The following is a 16,615-nucleotide window of genomic DNA, read 5'->3' as shown; positions in this document are numbered from 1 at the left end:
ATCTTACTAGTGTCCTGGCTGCCGTGGCCCCTATGGGACTTGCAGCATCTTAGGAAAACCCACGGCATTGAAACACTGAGACATACCCCCTCCCGCCCTGTTTTCCTGCACCAGGGGCTCTCATGGGATTGTAGAACCAGTGGTGTCATCTCTGCACATGCTGGGGAGTTCAGTTGCACCAGGTGTATTCCTGGCAGGGAAGAGAGCTTCTGGCTGCTCGGACGCCCTTTTAGGCCAGCTATGCTGTTACAAAGGGGTCATAGGTCACCAATGAATTAGTCCCATGTCTCTAGGGACTCCCAGGATGGGCAATGCCCTACTGGATAAAGGAAATGGAATGATTCCAACTGTCTAGTCTGCAGATCATATAAAAATACATCAGCATCGACACTGGTAAGTGATCAGGAATAAGGGAGGCAGCACAACTCATGTGCTTCCAATCACACACAGCTCTGCAGCAGGCACCTGGGGATAAAGTGTGCGACTCCCCCTCTGTCATTCTAACACTGCTTTAAAGGAACTATTGCCAACCGGTTAAGAGTGGCTGAAGTCTTAATTTTGTTGATACTTTCAGGTAAACAACTTAATGCCGCGTATCTACCTGCTGGAGACGCAGTGCAGTTCAGAAGCACAGGATCAGGCCGTCAGCTGCCCTTTTGCAGCAAGAGCTTTCTCTCCCCATCACAGAAAAACTTCAAAACATAATGCACAAATATTCCCTTGGTTTGGGGCTGCACTGGCCCAGGCAACAACCTTCTCCCAGGCAGCCTCAACCTTCTCAAGCCAGGAGCAACTGCTCCAAGGCCCCTCCCTGGAGCACCTGAGTTGCTATTAACTCCTTGTTTGCCAGGGACAGGATAGAGAGCTCTGCACAGTGTACAATAATGTCAAATTTTCATTTTCTAAAAGCAAGTAGTGAGGGAAAAACCTCAGGGAAGTGTGGTAGCATGAGAAGAGGATTCTGTAATCTATGCGACATGCTTTTAGTACATTTACCAGGAAGTGACTTTAATGTGTTGTTTTTGAACATCTTTTCCCAGTTTATGCCATTAAGGTTAATGATGACTCCCACGAGACGGGAGCTTGGTCTGGCCTGGAGAGTGTGTGTGCAGTAAGTGACAGAAGAGTAGCCTCTGTCTGTATCTCATGCCCAGGAGACATGGGCTGGCCAGCCAGACGGAGATTCCTTTTGACAGTCTGCCGGCGGAGATGCAAGCAATGGCGCATCTTGTTCTGCATCTCTCACGGGTCCAATATCCAGCAGGACAAACTGTCCTTAAACCCTCAATCTGTTTTCAACAAAGAGACATGGAAAAACCTTCATGTATGTTTCCTTTTTAGTTTTGTGATGGTTATTTTTCCCTCCTCCGTATTGTGTGATCTCTGTGCTCTTCTGACATATATTATCCTTCTTCTGCCTTTTCTTGATCACTCTTTGTCCTTCTTCCCACAGATTCCCATTTCCTTCTGGCTCTTTTTGAGCCAGGACAGCACTGTACCAGCATTGTGCTACTGACATGAGTCTAAAATTCATCAAAATGATACTAGGATTAGAAATGTTCCTGTACCCCCGCCTCATTCAGCATCAGCTGGGCAGTATTTAGACCCCTAAGTGTCTAAATTCCTTTTGAAAATGAAACATAGGCATTGCAATGCTAAGTGCAGTAACACCTATATATCTTTAAAAATCTCAGCCTATGTCTTTGTTTCCTAGGGTAAGTGCCAATCACATCTATGGCATGAAATACAAACACTACATCAATAATCATTAACCTTTGCATTCCAGCATTGGCTAGATTCCTGGGGATTAAACTGTCTGCCTGAATGATTTAAGCCTTTAGTTTTGGATCTTCTCAAGATGTTGAGGCCTTCCTTAGTTGCCACTCATCATTTACTAGCGTGCAGAGCTCCTTCTTTTCAACCCTTATTGCTCTAGTCAATCTACTCTCCATGTTCTAAGGGAAAGAACACAACATTGGTTGTGAGGAACTCTTTGAGTTCTAACTACAGCTCTGTTACTGACCTTGGGAAAATCCATGAACCAGCCTGGTTTACGGCCCCCATCTATACAAGGAAAGTAATAATACTTACCTAGTTCACAGATGAATTGTGGGGATGCATTAATGTTTGTACAGCACTGTAAATCAGTGGCACATAAGTGCCAAATATGACAATTACTTAAAGCATACAGGGCTAGATTATACTTTTAGGAACATCCCTGTGTTGGGAGCACAGGGGGAGCCTTAGTACTCCGGGAGGATCTCGGAAAAAGATAATTGTCTGGGAAATAAGTGTATGTAGCACAATCCCTCCCCAAGATCCCCAGTGCACCTTACTGCTCTAGGGATCAGCATGAAGGTGGAGCAGGTACACAGGGACATAAACTGAAGTCCTTAGTGAGGCTGAGGCTAAACTCCCTCTGAAGTCAATGGGAATCATGGCCGAACTAGAAGTGAGTAAAACCCAAGTAATGACTTTGGGACCTGGCTTGTGTTCATGGGGTAAGAGTGAAAGAAGAATGGACTAGCCTTTTGTTGCTCTGCTCCAGGGCTGTTCTTAGGATTTATGGGGCCCTGCACAGTATTATTAAACTGGTGCCCCTACTCCAGGGCATTTGGCTCTGTGAATACTGGTGCTCCTATACTGCCCCTATGCCGGCACAACTGGTGCCCCTATGCTGGCGCATTCCGCTCTGTGAATATGGCCCCTGCCTTCTGCCTAGTAAGGAGACTGCAGTGCACTCTGGGTGTGCGGGAGCCGACCCGCTCTTACCTGCTGTCCCGGTCATAGGTGTGGACTCCGTGGGTGGGTGCTCTGGGGCTGGAGCACCCATGGGGAAAATTTAGTGGGTGCAGAACACCCACCTGTGCCAAGCTCCCACCCTTCCCCTCTCCCTGTGTGCCTCTCACGTGCCAGCAGCCCCATGCTTACCAACTCCTCCCGCCCTCTTAGTGCTTCCAGAGTGCCGCGAATAGCTGATTCGCGGCGTTCAAGCTCCGGGAGGGAGGGGGGCAGAGCGGGGACAGGGCGCACTTGGGGGAGGAGGTGGGGCAGGGGTGGAGTAGGGGCGGGAAGAGGCGGGGCAGGGTGGAGGCTTGGGGGGGAAGGGGTGAAGTGGTGGCGGGGCCTGGAACAGAAGGGTGGTGTCGAGCACCCCCCCACAGGATGAGAAGTCGGTGCCTATGGTCCCGGTGGTGCCCCAAATTTTTGGGTGCCCTACGCAGCCGCAGATGCGTATGCCTAAGGACGGCCCTGTTCTGCTCTCACAGATTTGCAAATTCCTTCCAGATCTGCTCCTCTTATGGGCTTTGATACTCTCCCCCATGAGAGGAATTCTTTGTAGTGTCTTCATTAGGTCTGCTCCAACAGTAATTGCTTCCCCGTTTGGTTTCAGGTGATCCCTACACCCAAAGCTCCTCTTTTGAGGACAGATGCCTGAATAAATATACTAGAACTATTTTAAAGGATCACGCCCCTAAATAAGTACACCTATACCTTCTTAAAGTGCCATAACCTTGGAGACTGTGGTCTGTATATTCTAAGGATGCACCGTGCTGTGCCATCTGAAGACTCCCAGTGCTGCTCTTTTTTCTGCACTTTATCTATGATATTTAGTTTATAGATCACACTTCCTAGCTATTCTGTGCTTCTTTATTTGAAACTCAGTAGATGATGGTTTTCTGTTCAAGTCAATACTGAACTTGACATAGTCCTGGGGGTATTGTGCTGCCAGAGTCCCTTCATTTGGGTGAGAAGTGCTTTGAAACAAAGATATTGACCTCCCGTGGTAAGTAACGCTTCCCTGATTCTCTTCATGAGTGTGCAGGTCTTAAACTCAGCATCCAGGCCAAATTACAACTCAGGGAACAACATTCTATAGACCTAAATCCACCCTTGCACTTCAGTTCGATCCGGTACTCTTCTCCAATTCCCTTCTTCCCTTCCTATCCTAAGCTGCAGGGCAGCATTACAGTGTGGAAGCTATCTTACAGTGCACAGTAATCTGTTGTTCACTCTCACAGGCTGTGCCCTCAATGCCAACTGGCAAAGGGTTCAATGTCTGTAACAGCAACTCCTATCAGACCTGACACACTCACTACATGTAACAAAATTGCTGCCACAGTATTTATCGATGAAGACTGTTGTGTGAGGTATCCAATTAAAACTTATATCATAGTGGTCATCATAAGCACTGAGAGATGTATGTACGGTGGCTGTGCAAGGAGTTTGTGTACCTTCTAAAATATGTTTTAAGCTACGTAACCAGGAAGAGCTGACAAATAGTTATTTTCCAGAGAGGAGAGAAGATGTGTATCTCTCTGTCACATGTAAATTAAGCCAACGCAATGGAAATCCTATTTGCACGTGAAATCAACAGGAAAGAAAGGTTGATGGAAGAGATATGAAACAAACAGGCGGAGCACACCAGCAACAGGGGAGAAGAGTCTTATATGGGAGTGCACTTCAAAGGTTGACTGGACTAAAAGAGGAGGGGGAAAGGATGCCTTTCTTATCCTTCACTGAGGAAGCAAAAAGGACAGCACTTTTTGTATTCATAAAATTTGGATCCTGGCCATGTTGGGCTAATGATGCTGGGAGGCCTTAGGTGAGAAATTGCTTAGACAAGGATTTTAGCCTGTTAGAGTTAAGTTTAGACTCTAAGAAGCATGTTTTATATGTAATGTGGCAGAGCTCTGACCTTGTCCCCTGGGTCCTGCGCTTCTAGGCGGTATATGGTAGCCTCAGTGGCTCTCTGTGACCCTGCACGTAGCCCTTCTCTCTCTAGGGCCAGGATTACAGTCTATTTAGCCCTTTTCATCATAAGCCAGCAAGGAGGTTGGTGAGAGAACTCCCACAGTCTCTGTTGTCCCTAGGGCTTGTTTTAGAACAGTTTAGCCTCCTGTCCTGACAGGGGCCTGACTTCCCCTCCCAGGAGGTGTTCCTGTAGTGGTGGGTTGGGGGGAATCCAGGCCCGCCCTCTACTCTGGGTTCCGGCCCAGGGATCCTAATGGTAGCAGCTGTTGGCAGCCAACCTTTCACTGCCAGAGTTGCTACATTTCCCTGGGCCACTTCCCCACAGCTCTCCTGCTTCTCCCTTCTTCACCCTTACCTTAGGGCTCCCTTATCAATAACTTGAGGGTGTCTTCATTAACCAGCCCTGCAGCCTCACTTCCTCTCCTCTGGCTCCCTGGCTCTCCTCTGCCTGACTGGAGTGAACCCTTTTTATAGTATCAGTGGGGCCTTAATTAGAGTCAGGTGGTCACATTAGCTTAATGGCCTCATCTGACTCTTTGCAGGTTAATTGGAGTCAGATGTTCTCATCAGCCTGGAGCAGCCCCTGCTCTGGTCAGTCAGGGAACAGAAAACTGTTAATCCAGTGGCCAGCATATCTGCCTTCTGCTATTCTGCTGTACCCAACTGGCCTGGGTCTATCACAGTAACCTGTTTTTATTATCCTTGCTCACTCTCTCTTCAATCTTAATCTTTGTAAATAAAGGTATGTGTTTTCGCTATCAATAGACTACGGGGCTGAGCTGTCCTAAAGAATTTGATCCTGAGTGGTTCTAGTCAAGCTGTGTGTGAGCTGTCCCTCCAGGGACAGCTCACCTGGCAATTTCTGAGAGTGTCCAGTGACAGGAGCTAGAAGCAGAGGGGGATGCTGGCCGAAGGACTTAGGAGCTGGTGTGTGTCTATCGCTAGCCTGCATAGAGAGGGCCAGATCTGTGGAGACCTAGAAATTGGTGCTCCTCTATGGCCAGAGGCTGTTGGTTTCAAGGAGCTGAGCTACAGCAGGCATCAGGCAAAATGGCTTCACGCTAAGGGCAGGTGGTGGTGAGGTGCCTCACAACTGTGAGTACCCGTGGGGAGAATGACAGAGGCACACCTTATATCGGCCACACACTGAGAGAACATAAGTGGTGGAAATCAGCCAGAGGGTGAAGGAAAAAGGGAGATGGAGCAGGGCAGCCCTGGGTTTTGAAGTCCCTCCCAAGAAAGTCCTCTGATGCTCCCTCCTCCATCACCTCCAGCCTCCCAAACAACTCAGAATGGTCTAAAGAAGGGCTTTCTCCACATACAGAGAGCTCATGCATGGAGGAGACAGAAGCATGTGGGAAATCAGGAGGGGATCGGCCTCTTATGAGTGAGTGCAAGTTAGCAGTGGCACTCCATACAGCCAGGGGGCCCCTTGGTTTGAAGTCTCTCCTGCATAAGGCCATGAGAGAAAGAGGGGAGGGGCGTGGCAACAAAGAGAGAAGAAGGAATAGATAGAAGAGAGAGAGAGAGAGTGTGGGGAGGAGAGGAGAAGGAAAGGAGGGGAGAGGGGCAGTAGCATGGCTAGTGGGTTGCAGGGGAAGCAGCCGCTTCCCCTCAGCATGTTTTCAAAAAGCGGTGCGCCTGCTGGCCAGCGCTGACCTCCTGCAGGCAAGGGGGGGCAACACGGCCAGAGGAGCCATGGGGAGGGGGCGGCACGATCGGAGGAGCGAGGGGGGGCGCAGCAGGGTGGCCCGCAGCACGGCCAGCAGCCAATGGGGGGGGGTGGGCGCGGCCGGAGGAGGCAGAGCGAGGGTGGGGGTGCAGCATGGCGGCCCGCACAGCGCGGCCGGCAGCCATGGCTGGGGGAGCGAGCGGGGGCGCAGCAGGGCGGCCCGCAGCTGTGGCCGGCCACCGCAGCTGGAGGAGCGAGGGGGGGGCGCAGCAGGGTGGCCCGCAGCCAATGGCCCGGGGTAGCGGGCGCGGCCGGAGGAGGCAGAGCGGGGTGGGGACGCAGCAAGGCGGGGCGCAGTGCGGCCGGCAGCCATGGCCGGAGGAGCAAGGGGGGGCGCAGCATGGCGACTGGCAGCCAGTGCGGGGGGAGGGGTGGCACAGCCGGAGGAGCCAGCCGGGGGGGGGGGGGCGCAGAGCGCCTGGAGGAGGAGCCAAGGGGGGCGTGGCCAGAAAAGGAGCCAAGGGGGGGGCGCCTTTTTTATGTTTGTTCCCCCTGCTCTTAGATCCTGGCTACGCCACTGGAGTGAGGTGAAAAGAAGGAAAGTGAAGAGTGTGGGACAGAATGAAGAAAAGGGGTTAAGCAAGAGCCTTGAAGGAGTGGGAGGGTGAGAAAAAGGAAGGGAAGTGAGAAAGTTTATGGAGAGGAGAGAAAAGGGGAAAGAGTAAGTAGAAGGGAAGGAGACAGAGTACAAACAGGAAGAGAAAAATGTCCATGACTAGTATCCAACCCCTTTCTGTATTTATTTAGAAATTAAAAGCCACTGACTAAAGTCAGAGCAGGAGCAAGGAGAGAGAACTGTGCAGAGACTTTCTGGTTCCAGCTGCTGCCCCAGCTCCCTGGCTGCTCCAGGCTGCTCTCTGGGGCAGAGTTGAAGCAAAGGTCTTTCTTGCTACATCAATCATGAGAAAGCCTTTCCTTTTATCAGACATTATGCTCTGTTCATCACGTCCCCTGGCAAGGCTTCTGTTTTTGGAGAGTGACCCCTGTGTCAGTGCTAAGGATGACAAAAAGCAGAGGTTTCAGAGTAGCAGCCGTGTTAGTCTGTATCCGCAAAAAGAACAGGAGTACTTGTGGCACCTTAGAGACTAACAAATGTATTTGAGCATAAGCTTTCGTGGGCTACAGCCCACTTCATCAGATACACAGAATGGAACATACAGTAAGAAGATATATATACATACAGAGAACATGAAACAATGGGTGTTACTATACACGCTATAAGGAGAGTGATCAGTTAAGGTGAGCTATTATCAGCAGGAGAGAAAAAAAAACTGTTTGTAGTGGTAATGAAAATGGCCCATTTCCAGCAGTTGACAAGGAGATATGGGAGGGGGGAGTGGGGATAAGCATGGGGAAATAGTTTTACTTTGTGTAATGACCCATCCACTCCCAGTCTTTGTTCAAGCCTAATTTAATGGTGTCCAATTTGCAAATTAATTCCAATTCAGCAGTCTCTCGTTGGAGACTGTTTTTGAAGTTTTTTTGTTGTAATATTGCGACTTTTAGGTCTGTAATCGAGTGGCCAGAGAGATTGAAGCGTTCTCCAACTGATTTTTGAATGTCATAATTCTTGATGTCTGATTTGTGTCCATTTATTCTTTTACGTAGAGACTGTCCGGTTTGGCAAATGTACATGGCAGAGGGGCATTGCTGGCACATGATGGCATATATCACTTTGGTAGATGTACAGGTGAACGAGCCTCTGATAGTGTGGCTAATGTGATTAGGTCCTATGATGGTGTCTCCTGAATAGATATGTGGACAGAGTTGGCAACGGGCTTTGTTGCAAGGATAGGTTCCTGGGTTAGTGTTTTTGTTGTGTGGTGTGTAGTTGCTGGTGAGTATTTGCTTCAGGTTTGGAGGCTGTCTGTAAGCAAGGACTGGCCTGTCTCCCAAGATCTGTGAGAGTGATGGATCGTCCTTCAGGATAGGTTGTAGATCCTTGATGATGCACTGGAGAGGTTTTAGTTGGGGGCTGAAGGTGATGGCTAGTGGCATTGTTACTTTCTTTGTTGGGCCTGTCCTGTAGTAGGTGACTTCTGGGTACTCATCTGGCTCTGTCAATCTGTTTTTTCACTTCAGCAGGTGGGTATTGTATTTGTAAGAACACTTGATAGAGATCTTGTAGGTGTTTGTCTCTGTCTGAGGGGTTGGAGCAAATGCGATTGTATCGTAGAGCTTGGCTGTAGACAATGGATCCTGTGATGTGGTCTGGATGAAAGCTGGAGGCATGTAGATAAGTATAGTGGTCAGTAGGTTTCCGGTATAGGGTGGTGTTTATGTGGCCATCGTTTATTAGTACTGTAGTGTCCAGGAACTGGATCTCTTGTCTGGACTGGTCCAGGCTGAGGTTGATGGTGGGGTGGAAATTGTTGAAATCATGATGGAATTCCTCAAGGGCTTCTTTTCTATGGGTCCAGATGATGAAGATGTCATCAATGTAACGCAAGCAGAATAGTGGCGTTAGGGGACGAGAGCTGAGGAAGCGTTGTTCTAACTCAGCCATAAAAATGTTGGCATACTGTGGGGCCATGCAGGTACCCATAGCAGTGCCGCTGATTTGAAGGTACACATTGTCCCCAAATGTGAAGTAGTTATGGGTGAGGACAAAGTTACAAAGTTCAGCCACCAGGTTTGCCGTGACAGTATCGGGGATACTGTTCCTGACGGCTTGTAGTCCATCTTTGTGTGGAATGTTGGTGTAGAGGGCTTCTACATCCATAGAGGCTAGGATGGTGTTTTCAGGAAGATCACTAATGGATTGTAGTTTCCTCAGGAAGTCAGTGGTGTCTCGAAGATAGCTAGGAGTGCTGGTAGCGTAGGGCCTGAGGAGGGAGTCTACATAGCCAGACAATCTGTGAGATAACTTTGTTAGTCTTTAAGGTGCCACAAGTACTCCTGTTCTTTTTTCAAAAAGCAGAGGGAGAATCAAAACCGAGAAAGAGAGGCAGGGTGTCTAGAAGCATATCGCAAAGCTCTTTATTGTCCTTGTAAAAAGCTTCAGCAGGGTATCCCCTAACCAGGTATGTAGGGTTACCATCCGTCTGGGTTTCCCCGGACATGTCCGGCTTTTGAGTCTTTAAATAGCCGTCCGGGGGGAATTTGTAAAAAGCTAAAAATGTCCGGGATTTCCCCCTGGATGGCTATTTAAAGACCCAAAAGCGGCTGACAGGGCAGCCGCACCGGATTGAGCCGCTCACTTGCGGCCTCTCTGGTAACAAAAGCCCCTCCCCTGCAGCTTCTGCACGCCGGCAGCACTGTGTGGGGCATAGGCACCGACTTTTTTAGCCAGCGCCGGTGGGTGTTCGCACTCCCCCTGCTCTGCCGCTTCCCCACCCCATTCCAACCCCTTCCCCAAATCCCAGGCCCCGCCTCCTCCCCCGGGCACGCCGCTTTTCCCGTCTACTCCCCTCCCTCCCAGACTTTTGTGCGGCAAGCCTGGGAGGCGGAGGGAGAAGCAGAGCGCTCAGGTGAGCTGGGGCAGGGAGGACTGTCTGCAGCAGTTAACCGGGGGCGGGGGGGCGCAGAGGACCCGCTCCCCGCCCCAGCTCACTTCCGCTCCACCTCTGCCTGCTGCCTTGAGCGCGCAGCCACACCGCTCCACTTCTCACCCCCTCCGTCCCAGGCTTGCCGTGCGAACAGCTGATTCGAGGCAAGCCTGTGAGGGGAGCGGAGAAGCGGGGCAACTGCGCGCTCAGGGGAGTAGGCACAGGCAGAGCTGGAGCAGAGGTGAGCTGGGGTGGGGTAGGGTGGGATGGGGTGGGGCAGGGAGCGCGGCGAGTCAAGGAACAGGGAGCAGGGGGGTTGAACGGGGCAGGGATGGGGGGGGGGGGCCACCTGTCAGGGGGCAGGGGGGTGGAGAGGGATTGGTGCAGTCAAGAGACAGGGAGGGTTAGATGGATTGAGGGTTCGGGGGGGCAGTCAGGGGGCAGGAAGTGGGAGGGAGTGGCTAGGGGGCGGGGCTACCCCCTCCCGGTGTGTCCTCTTTTTTGAAAGTTCAAATATGGTAGCCCTACAGGTATGGAATGTTTAAGGGCAAACACTACAGGAACCAGCTATATACAAAGAGCCTTATGGCACCAGGATCTGCTGTTCTTTTCCCTTCAAACTTCTGTTCCCTCCAAACTCTCTGCTATCCCATACTGACAGATCCCTGCAGCATAGACTCCCCAGTCTGCTCCTGAGTTTTCACCTTCCCACTGAGACTCCACGTCCCCAGGAAAGACACTGGGTACTAGATTCTGGAGAGGGCACAAGCTGTGTGTTATCTTCTTGCCTCCTGCCTTTTGGGGTCAGCTGGGGAGCGGAGCAGGCCCTGGTGTAAGCTAGAGCAGCCTCAGCAGCATCTCTATCTCAAGGTGGCTACAACATCACGTTATGAAGTCACAGAGCAGCTCATAATAGCCCGAGTGCAGTGCGTTCCTGCTACACCTCCGGCCCCAGCCGTATTTCTGGCATGTCCCTGCACCACTGGCTTGGAGAGGGGCTAATGTCTCCTTCAGGCACCTGGGGCTGTAGCTGTACACTCCATTGTATCCAAATCACAATATTCATTTTCAGCAACATTGCTGTACGCACAACAAAAGCCCTCGTTTTGCTGCTGGCACAGAACCTTGCTGAGACCACGTTTCTCCCTCTCTTTGGCCAGTAAGGAGACTAAAAAACGACACTCCAAAGAGTTGATGTGATACAGCCGTGGCTGAGCATCTCATCTCTGTGTCCCCTTTCTGTCCATAATCTCACATTAGCTATTTAAAAGCAATCAGGAAGAGGCGCTTTCACCCCAGCTCTCATAAAACCATTCCCAGTTGCTTGCGGGGAGCAGATGTGAGGTTACAGGAAGACGTAAGGCACTTAGATGAGACATTCAAGAGGGAAGAGGGAGCTGACAGAACCATTCTGTGTCCCGGAGGTGGCTATGGTTGCCAGCTGGCTGGTTTTTAACCGGCCTGGCCAGTTTTTGTACTGCCTTGCCGGTGAAAAGTTTTAATGTGTGGGGTTTGTTTATTTCACTTGAGACCAACCTTCCCTGTAAGCTGTGCACACATGTGTCCACACAGTGATTTTTTAACTACCACACATGCCAAGTGGCTGGGAGAGCAGCTGACATCTGAGTGTGTGCCAGGCCCTCAACCTGCTGAAACCGCAGTGGCTCCTCCCAGCATCGGGGACTGGGAAGGGGGACAGAACATAAGAACAGCCATACTGGTCAAACTATTGGTCCATCTAGCCCAGTATGCTGTCTTCTGCCAGTGCCAAATGCAAGTTGTCACAAAAACACCCGAGTCTCGCCAGGAGTGGAGTGGTTGAGGTAGGGGCTCTTGGTAGGGGACAGCAGGAGGGCTCCCTTAAGGGCTGAGTGAGGTTCTGCATCTCAGAGATGGCAACCCTAGTATCTCCTGGATTCTGGCTAGGGGAGGGAAGGCTGGGAGCAGGGTTTCTCTTTTCCCTGCGGGGCGGAGGGGAGAGCTGGAGGCAGCAGACTCTGTCACTTTCCATCTCTGCCCACTGGAAGTGGGGAGGAAGTGGCAAGGGGTGGATCTTTCTGGGAAAGAAAAGAGTCAGAGAGGGAGCTCCCGTCTGGTACTAGTGAAGGAAAGATTAGAGCCCCATCAACTCCCAGCCAGGCACCAGCCCCTCCTGCTGCTCCCACTTTAGATTATTGTGCTTGGGAAGTCCTTATTTCACCAGCCCAGGAAGAGGCAGGGGAGCTTAGCTCCCAAACTCAGGGCAGACAGAGTAGGAGTAGGAGGGACCTTCAGTGAATTTCCCCAAGATCACTTCTTTCCCCTCACTGACTGCATTCCCTGGCCCATAAATGTTTTTAGAGACAAACTTGGAATGGGGTAATGCTGGCCAAGTAGGCTTCCTGTCATAAACTCTTAAATGGCCCTACCTTATAGGAAAGGTCTGAAAGGGCAAAATTCAGCTCTGCCATAAGTGGGTGGAGCCCTCATTGATTTCAAATCTGCTTATTCCAGAGCTGAATTAGTTGGCTCCCATACATGCAGAGAAAGTAAATACAGTGGCTGTGTCCACATGTGCCTCTTTTTATAAATATGCCTACACACAGAAATCAGAACGCTCCAATTTCCAAATCTACCATAATCATAACTTGTAACCTGAGTTAGCCAGAAACATTATTGCAGTCTCACAATTGCTAAGCACTAAAAGAGAAGAGCACTTTGACCACTCTGTGTTCCTTCCTTTTCCTTTTTAGTGTAGATGTTATGGTTAGAAATTCTAAGCTACTTCCTATCTACAAATAAGAGTTAAAAATGTGTTAAGATAATAAACCAAAGTAATGAAAAGCCCAGATGTAAAAGGAGACAAGTTCACAAATGATGTATTTTATAAACAGTTTTACCTAGTGACAACTGTATTTTACATAGTGAGGCATTAACCACTATATAGCAAACAGAATGTATAACTTGAGCCTGGGAATTTCAAAGGACCCTATAGGAGTCAGGCTCTGAAATCCCTTTGAAATTCTGCCTACACTCCTAGCAAAACACTGATTAAAATACAACCCAGGAGAGGGTTCCTTTAACTACCTGGGACGGGGAGCCTCATGTAACTGTAACTGTGGAGAACAGTACTTGAGCCTGCTGTAGAAAAACCACATGATCAGCAGTTAAGTCTTTTTGTGCCAATGGCAGAGATTTTGAAACGGATAGGGGTCGTATTTGTTGGGGATGAGTGAACAGTGGCATATACTGTAAAAATGCCTTATCTGGTCTGAAGTTGCTTCCTTTCTTCCATAAGTCCAATGTTTCCCCCTTGTAGATGGGGTGGCTGCATTCCGCGCCTTCCTGAAGACAGAGTTCAGCGAGGAGAATCTGGAGTTCTGGCTGGCCTGTGAGGAGTTCAAAAAGACCCGGTCAACAACCAAACTGGCATCCAAGGCCCACAGGATCTTTGAAGAATTCATTGATGTACAAGCTCCTCGAGAGGTTGGTAGGCATACACACTCTGGTGGGATTAATCTGAGCAACAGGTATTGCAAGGAAACTCACTTGGCAAGGGAAAGGAAAGGAGGGTTGTTTGCCACATCTCTCTCCACTACCAGTGACTCACATCCCCAATGCTGGGATTTTGTACTCTTCAGAGGATCACTGAAGAGGTAATGAGCTGATCAGTGATTTCACTAGCTACTGTTGGCCAGTGTGTCTGGATACCTGAGTTACTGCAGCCTGCATCCCAAAGCCTCCAGTGGGGAACTTCTGCGAATCAGTGGCTTGATAGAGACATCACTCCTTCATTCTTTCACAAGTATCAAAACTGATTATTTACAGGTCCCCAAAACGGCCTTCAACAACACTCCCAGCAACTGCTCTAACCTGTTGAATCTCCAAGAGTTAGAGTGTATGTGTCAATCTAGGCCCCACAGCCCTCTGAATCTGTAGAATTCAGCATTGTTAGAATTTCTGAAAGTTACAAGCAATAGCACACTGTGCTGAATAGAAAGTGTAGCCACAATTTAGAGCCTGGACTTGTGAATTCTCCTTTAACATAATCACAGTTTATGATGTTATATCCTGCATTGTGATGCCACGTTGTGATGTCATATTGCTTATTCAGCGAGAGTCTGCTCACAGATTCCTCTAGTGAATGTGTACCCAATTTCCAACAGGGCTTCCAGTGGGGAAAACTCAGACTTTAACCACAACTTGTGAACTAATAATATTGGTAATTTAGGGCCTCTGATGTGGCACACCCCCATCCCTCTGGTGGAAAGGCTAAAGAGTATTCCTGCAATCAGGCAGTGTCAATTAGGTGCACCTGCAGAACATGCTACACCTGGAGAAGTGGGTCTTAAAAGGGTGATCCTAGCCATGAGGGGAGTTTTTCCAGGAACAAGGAAGCTTCTAGGGCATGCTAGTAAGCTCCAGCAACAAGGGAAATTGAGCCTGAGGCAGCTGCTAATATTTTCTTCAAACCCCACCCCATTTGAGGGAGATAGACACTACAATCTTGGTATAAGCAAAAGCCCTGTAGAGCTGATTCCAGCCAGTGACCTGTGGTAGGTCCTGGGAAGTGCTCCCAGGGGCTGGAGACAAGTAGACTATAAATTGGGTGCTGAAAAGACCCTGGGAGTGAGCTGAACTCCTGCTGGGAACAGTAAGATTGCCCAGGAGTGGAGGATCCTGACAGGGACCCAGAGGCAAGAGACTCAAAGGTACTTTGGCTCAAGCCCAAGCTGAGGGTTGGCCGATTACAGGGCCAAATTGAACTCCCACTGAAATAAATGGTAGTCTTTCTGATTATGTCAGCTGGAGTGGGAGGAGATCCAGCATCTTGTGGCACTGAATGCATTCCAGCTGGGATTAGACACTTGGGTTTAGGTTAGTTTAGGAGGTGTTGATCCCTATGATATCTAAAGGGTGATATCTAAAATCTGATCCCACAGTCATGACCTTTGGTGTATCAAAATTTGAAATGACCCACCAGCACAATGCACAGCCAACTAATGCTGTAACCATTTTAGGGGAGGCACAGATAAAGGTTCCCCTTTTTGACTGCATTATATTTGGGTACCACGGAAGCCTCCCTATTCAAAAGATTAATAATAGCAAACTCTTTCACACAGGAATGGCTTTGTGCCATCTTTCTCATGACAACCACAGTTAAGACTGGTTGATTGTCAGGGCAAAAATCTGGGAGAATTCAGGAATTTTTCACAGCAAAAATGCTAAAGACATAAGTTTAGGGGGGCTTAAAATGGAAAAGTCCAAGCACAATATATTTTAGTAAGTAGTCGTCATGGGAAATCATGAGAAAAGTCAAACAGTTTATTGTAAAACAAAAATAACTTAAAGCTATTTGATAAGATTTTAGTAATAGTTTAAAATTACTAACAATTCATTAGCCAACACACTAAATGTATAGAGAGCCAAATTTGTAAAAATTCATAGGCGTCTTGATGAGGGCTGGGATAGCTGGGGTGACAAAGACTCTGAGTCAACATTTTCAGACTTGCAGTAGATACCTAAAGTTAAGCGCCTAAATTCATACCTAGGCACCTAAATAAAAATGGTCTGGTTTTCAGAGGTGCTAAGCACACACAGCTAATATTGAAATTAATATGGATTGAAGTGCTTAACTTAAGCTATCTAAGTTAGAAAATATGGGCAATGACTTATTATGAATCCCTCCCTCTCCCACCCCAAAAGGTTATGTTGTTGTGTTGTTAGCTATATAAACCAGAGTTACTCTATATAATCCTCCTTGTTGTCTCTTTCCCTAGGTGAACATAGACTTCCAGACACGGGAGGTGACAAGAAATAATGTGCAGGAGCCCTCACTATCTTGCTTTGACCAGGCCCAGGGGAAAGTGCACAGCCTCATGGAGAAAGACTCTTACCCCAGGTTCCTGAGATCCAAAATTTACACAGACCTGCTGACCCAAACCCAGAGGAGGCTCAGCTAGAGCAGAGATGGGACCCTCAGAAACCATAAGCTTCCCATGGCAGCCAAAACCATTTCCAAATGTGAAACTTCATTGGTGTTAAAAAAGCAGGGGTAAAAGAGGAACAGGAGAGAGAAAGGGGGAGCCCATTTCAGAGTGTGACCCAAACGCAGTACTAAGACTCTTTGGAGAGTCTCTGTGTGTGTTTGGTTAGTGGTAGCACCTATCAGTTTCTGGCCTATTCAGGATCAGAAATATGTTCTATGTGGTGCACTGGGTCATCTATCAAGAAGGCAGGTTTCCCAAAACTTACTATACTGGTTAGTTGGTAAATAATGCCAATATGAACTTCCTCTTCCCCACCCTCACCTATCCCACATAGTTGGAGGGGACACTAAGGGCAGTCATGAAACTAGTGTAACTGAGCACAATCCAAAGCACTGCTGTCACTCATGTGGGGCTGTGGGTGGCTGGGACTCCAAGCTAGAGACCATGGGGTTCCTAAAGCTACGGGCCTTGAGCTGTCTCCCAAGGTAGAACTGATCAACTGAGTCAGCTCTTTCTTCCATTTTTGTTGCTCACATTGTGATGTCAGCCATGACCTTGCTGCACCCCCTTCCTATCTGATGATGCCCCCCAATCCTAAAGCCCTTTTCTTTAGGGGAGGGAAACAGAATGTTATTTTCACATGCATTGTCAAGGAGCCAAAGTTTCCTCTC

At 48.9% G+C, this 16,615-nt stretch overlaps 1 protein-coding gene across 2 annotated transcripts in view; it reads left to right on the top strand.

The window, feature by feature from the left end:
* RGS8 (regulator of G protein signaling 8) overlaps positions 1-16,249 on the top strand; it is a 33,106-nt gene extending 16,857 nt beyond the window's left edge. For both annotated transcript variants that reach the window (XM_034779988.1, XM_034779987.1), the window contains exons 5-6: positions 13,274-13,440; positions 15,735-16,249. In XM_034779988.1, the coding sequence (XP_034635879.1) occupies positions 13,274-13,440; positions 15,735-15,917 (350 nt within the window). In that variant the 3' untranslated portion in view covers positions 15,918-16,249. The remainder of the gene's footprint in view (positions 1-13,273; positions 13,441-15,734) is intronic.
* Positions 16,250-16,615: the final 366 nt, after the last annotated feature.

Source organism: Trachemys scripta, chromosome 8 (genome assembly GCF_013100865.1).
Source record: "Trachemys scripta elegans isolate TJP31775 chromosome 8, CAS_Tse_1.0, whole genome shotgun sequence".
Classification (NCBI taxonomy): Eukaryota; Metazoa; Chordata; order Testudines; family Emydidae; genus Trachemys; species Trachemys scripta.
Note: the sequence above shows the minus strand (reverse complement) of the source record. Positions and strands in the feature narration are given on the sequence as shown.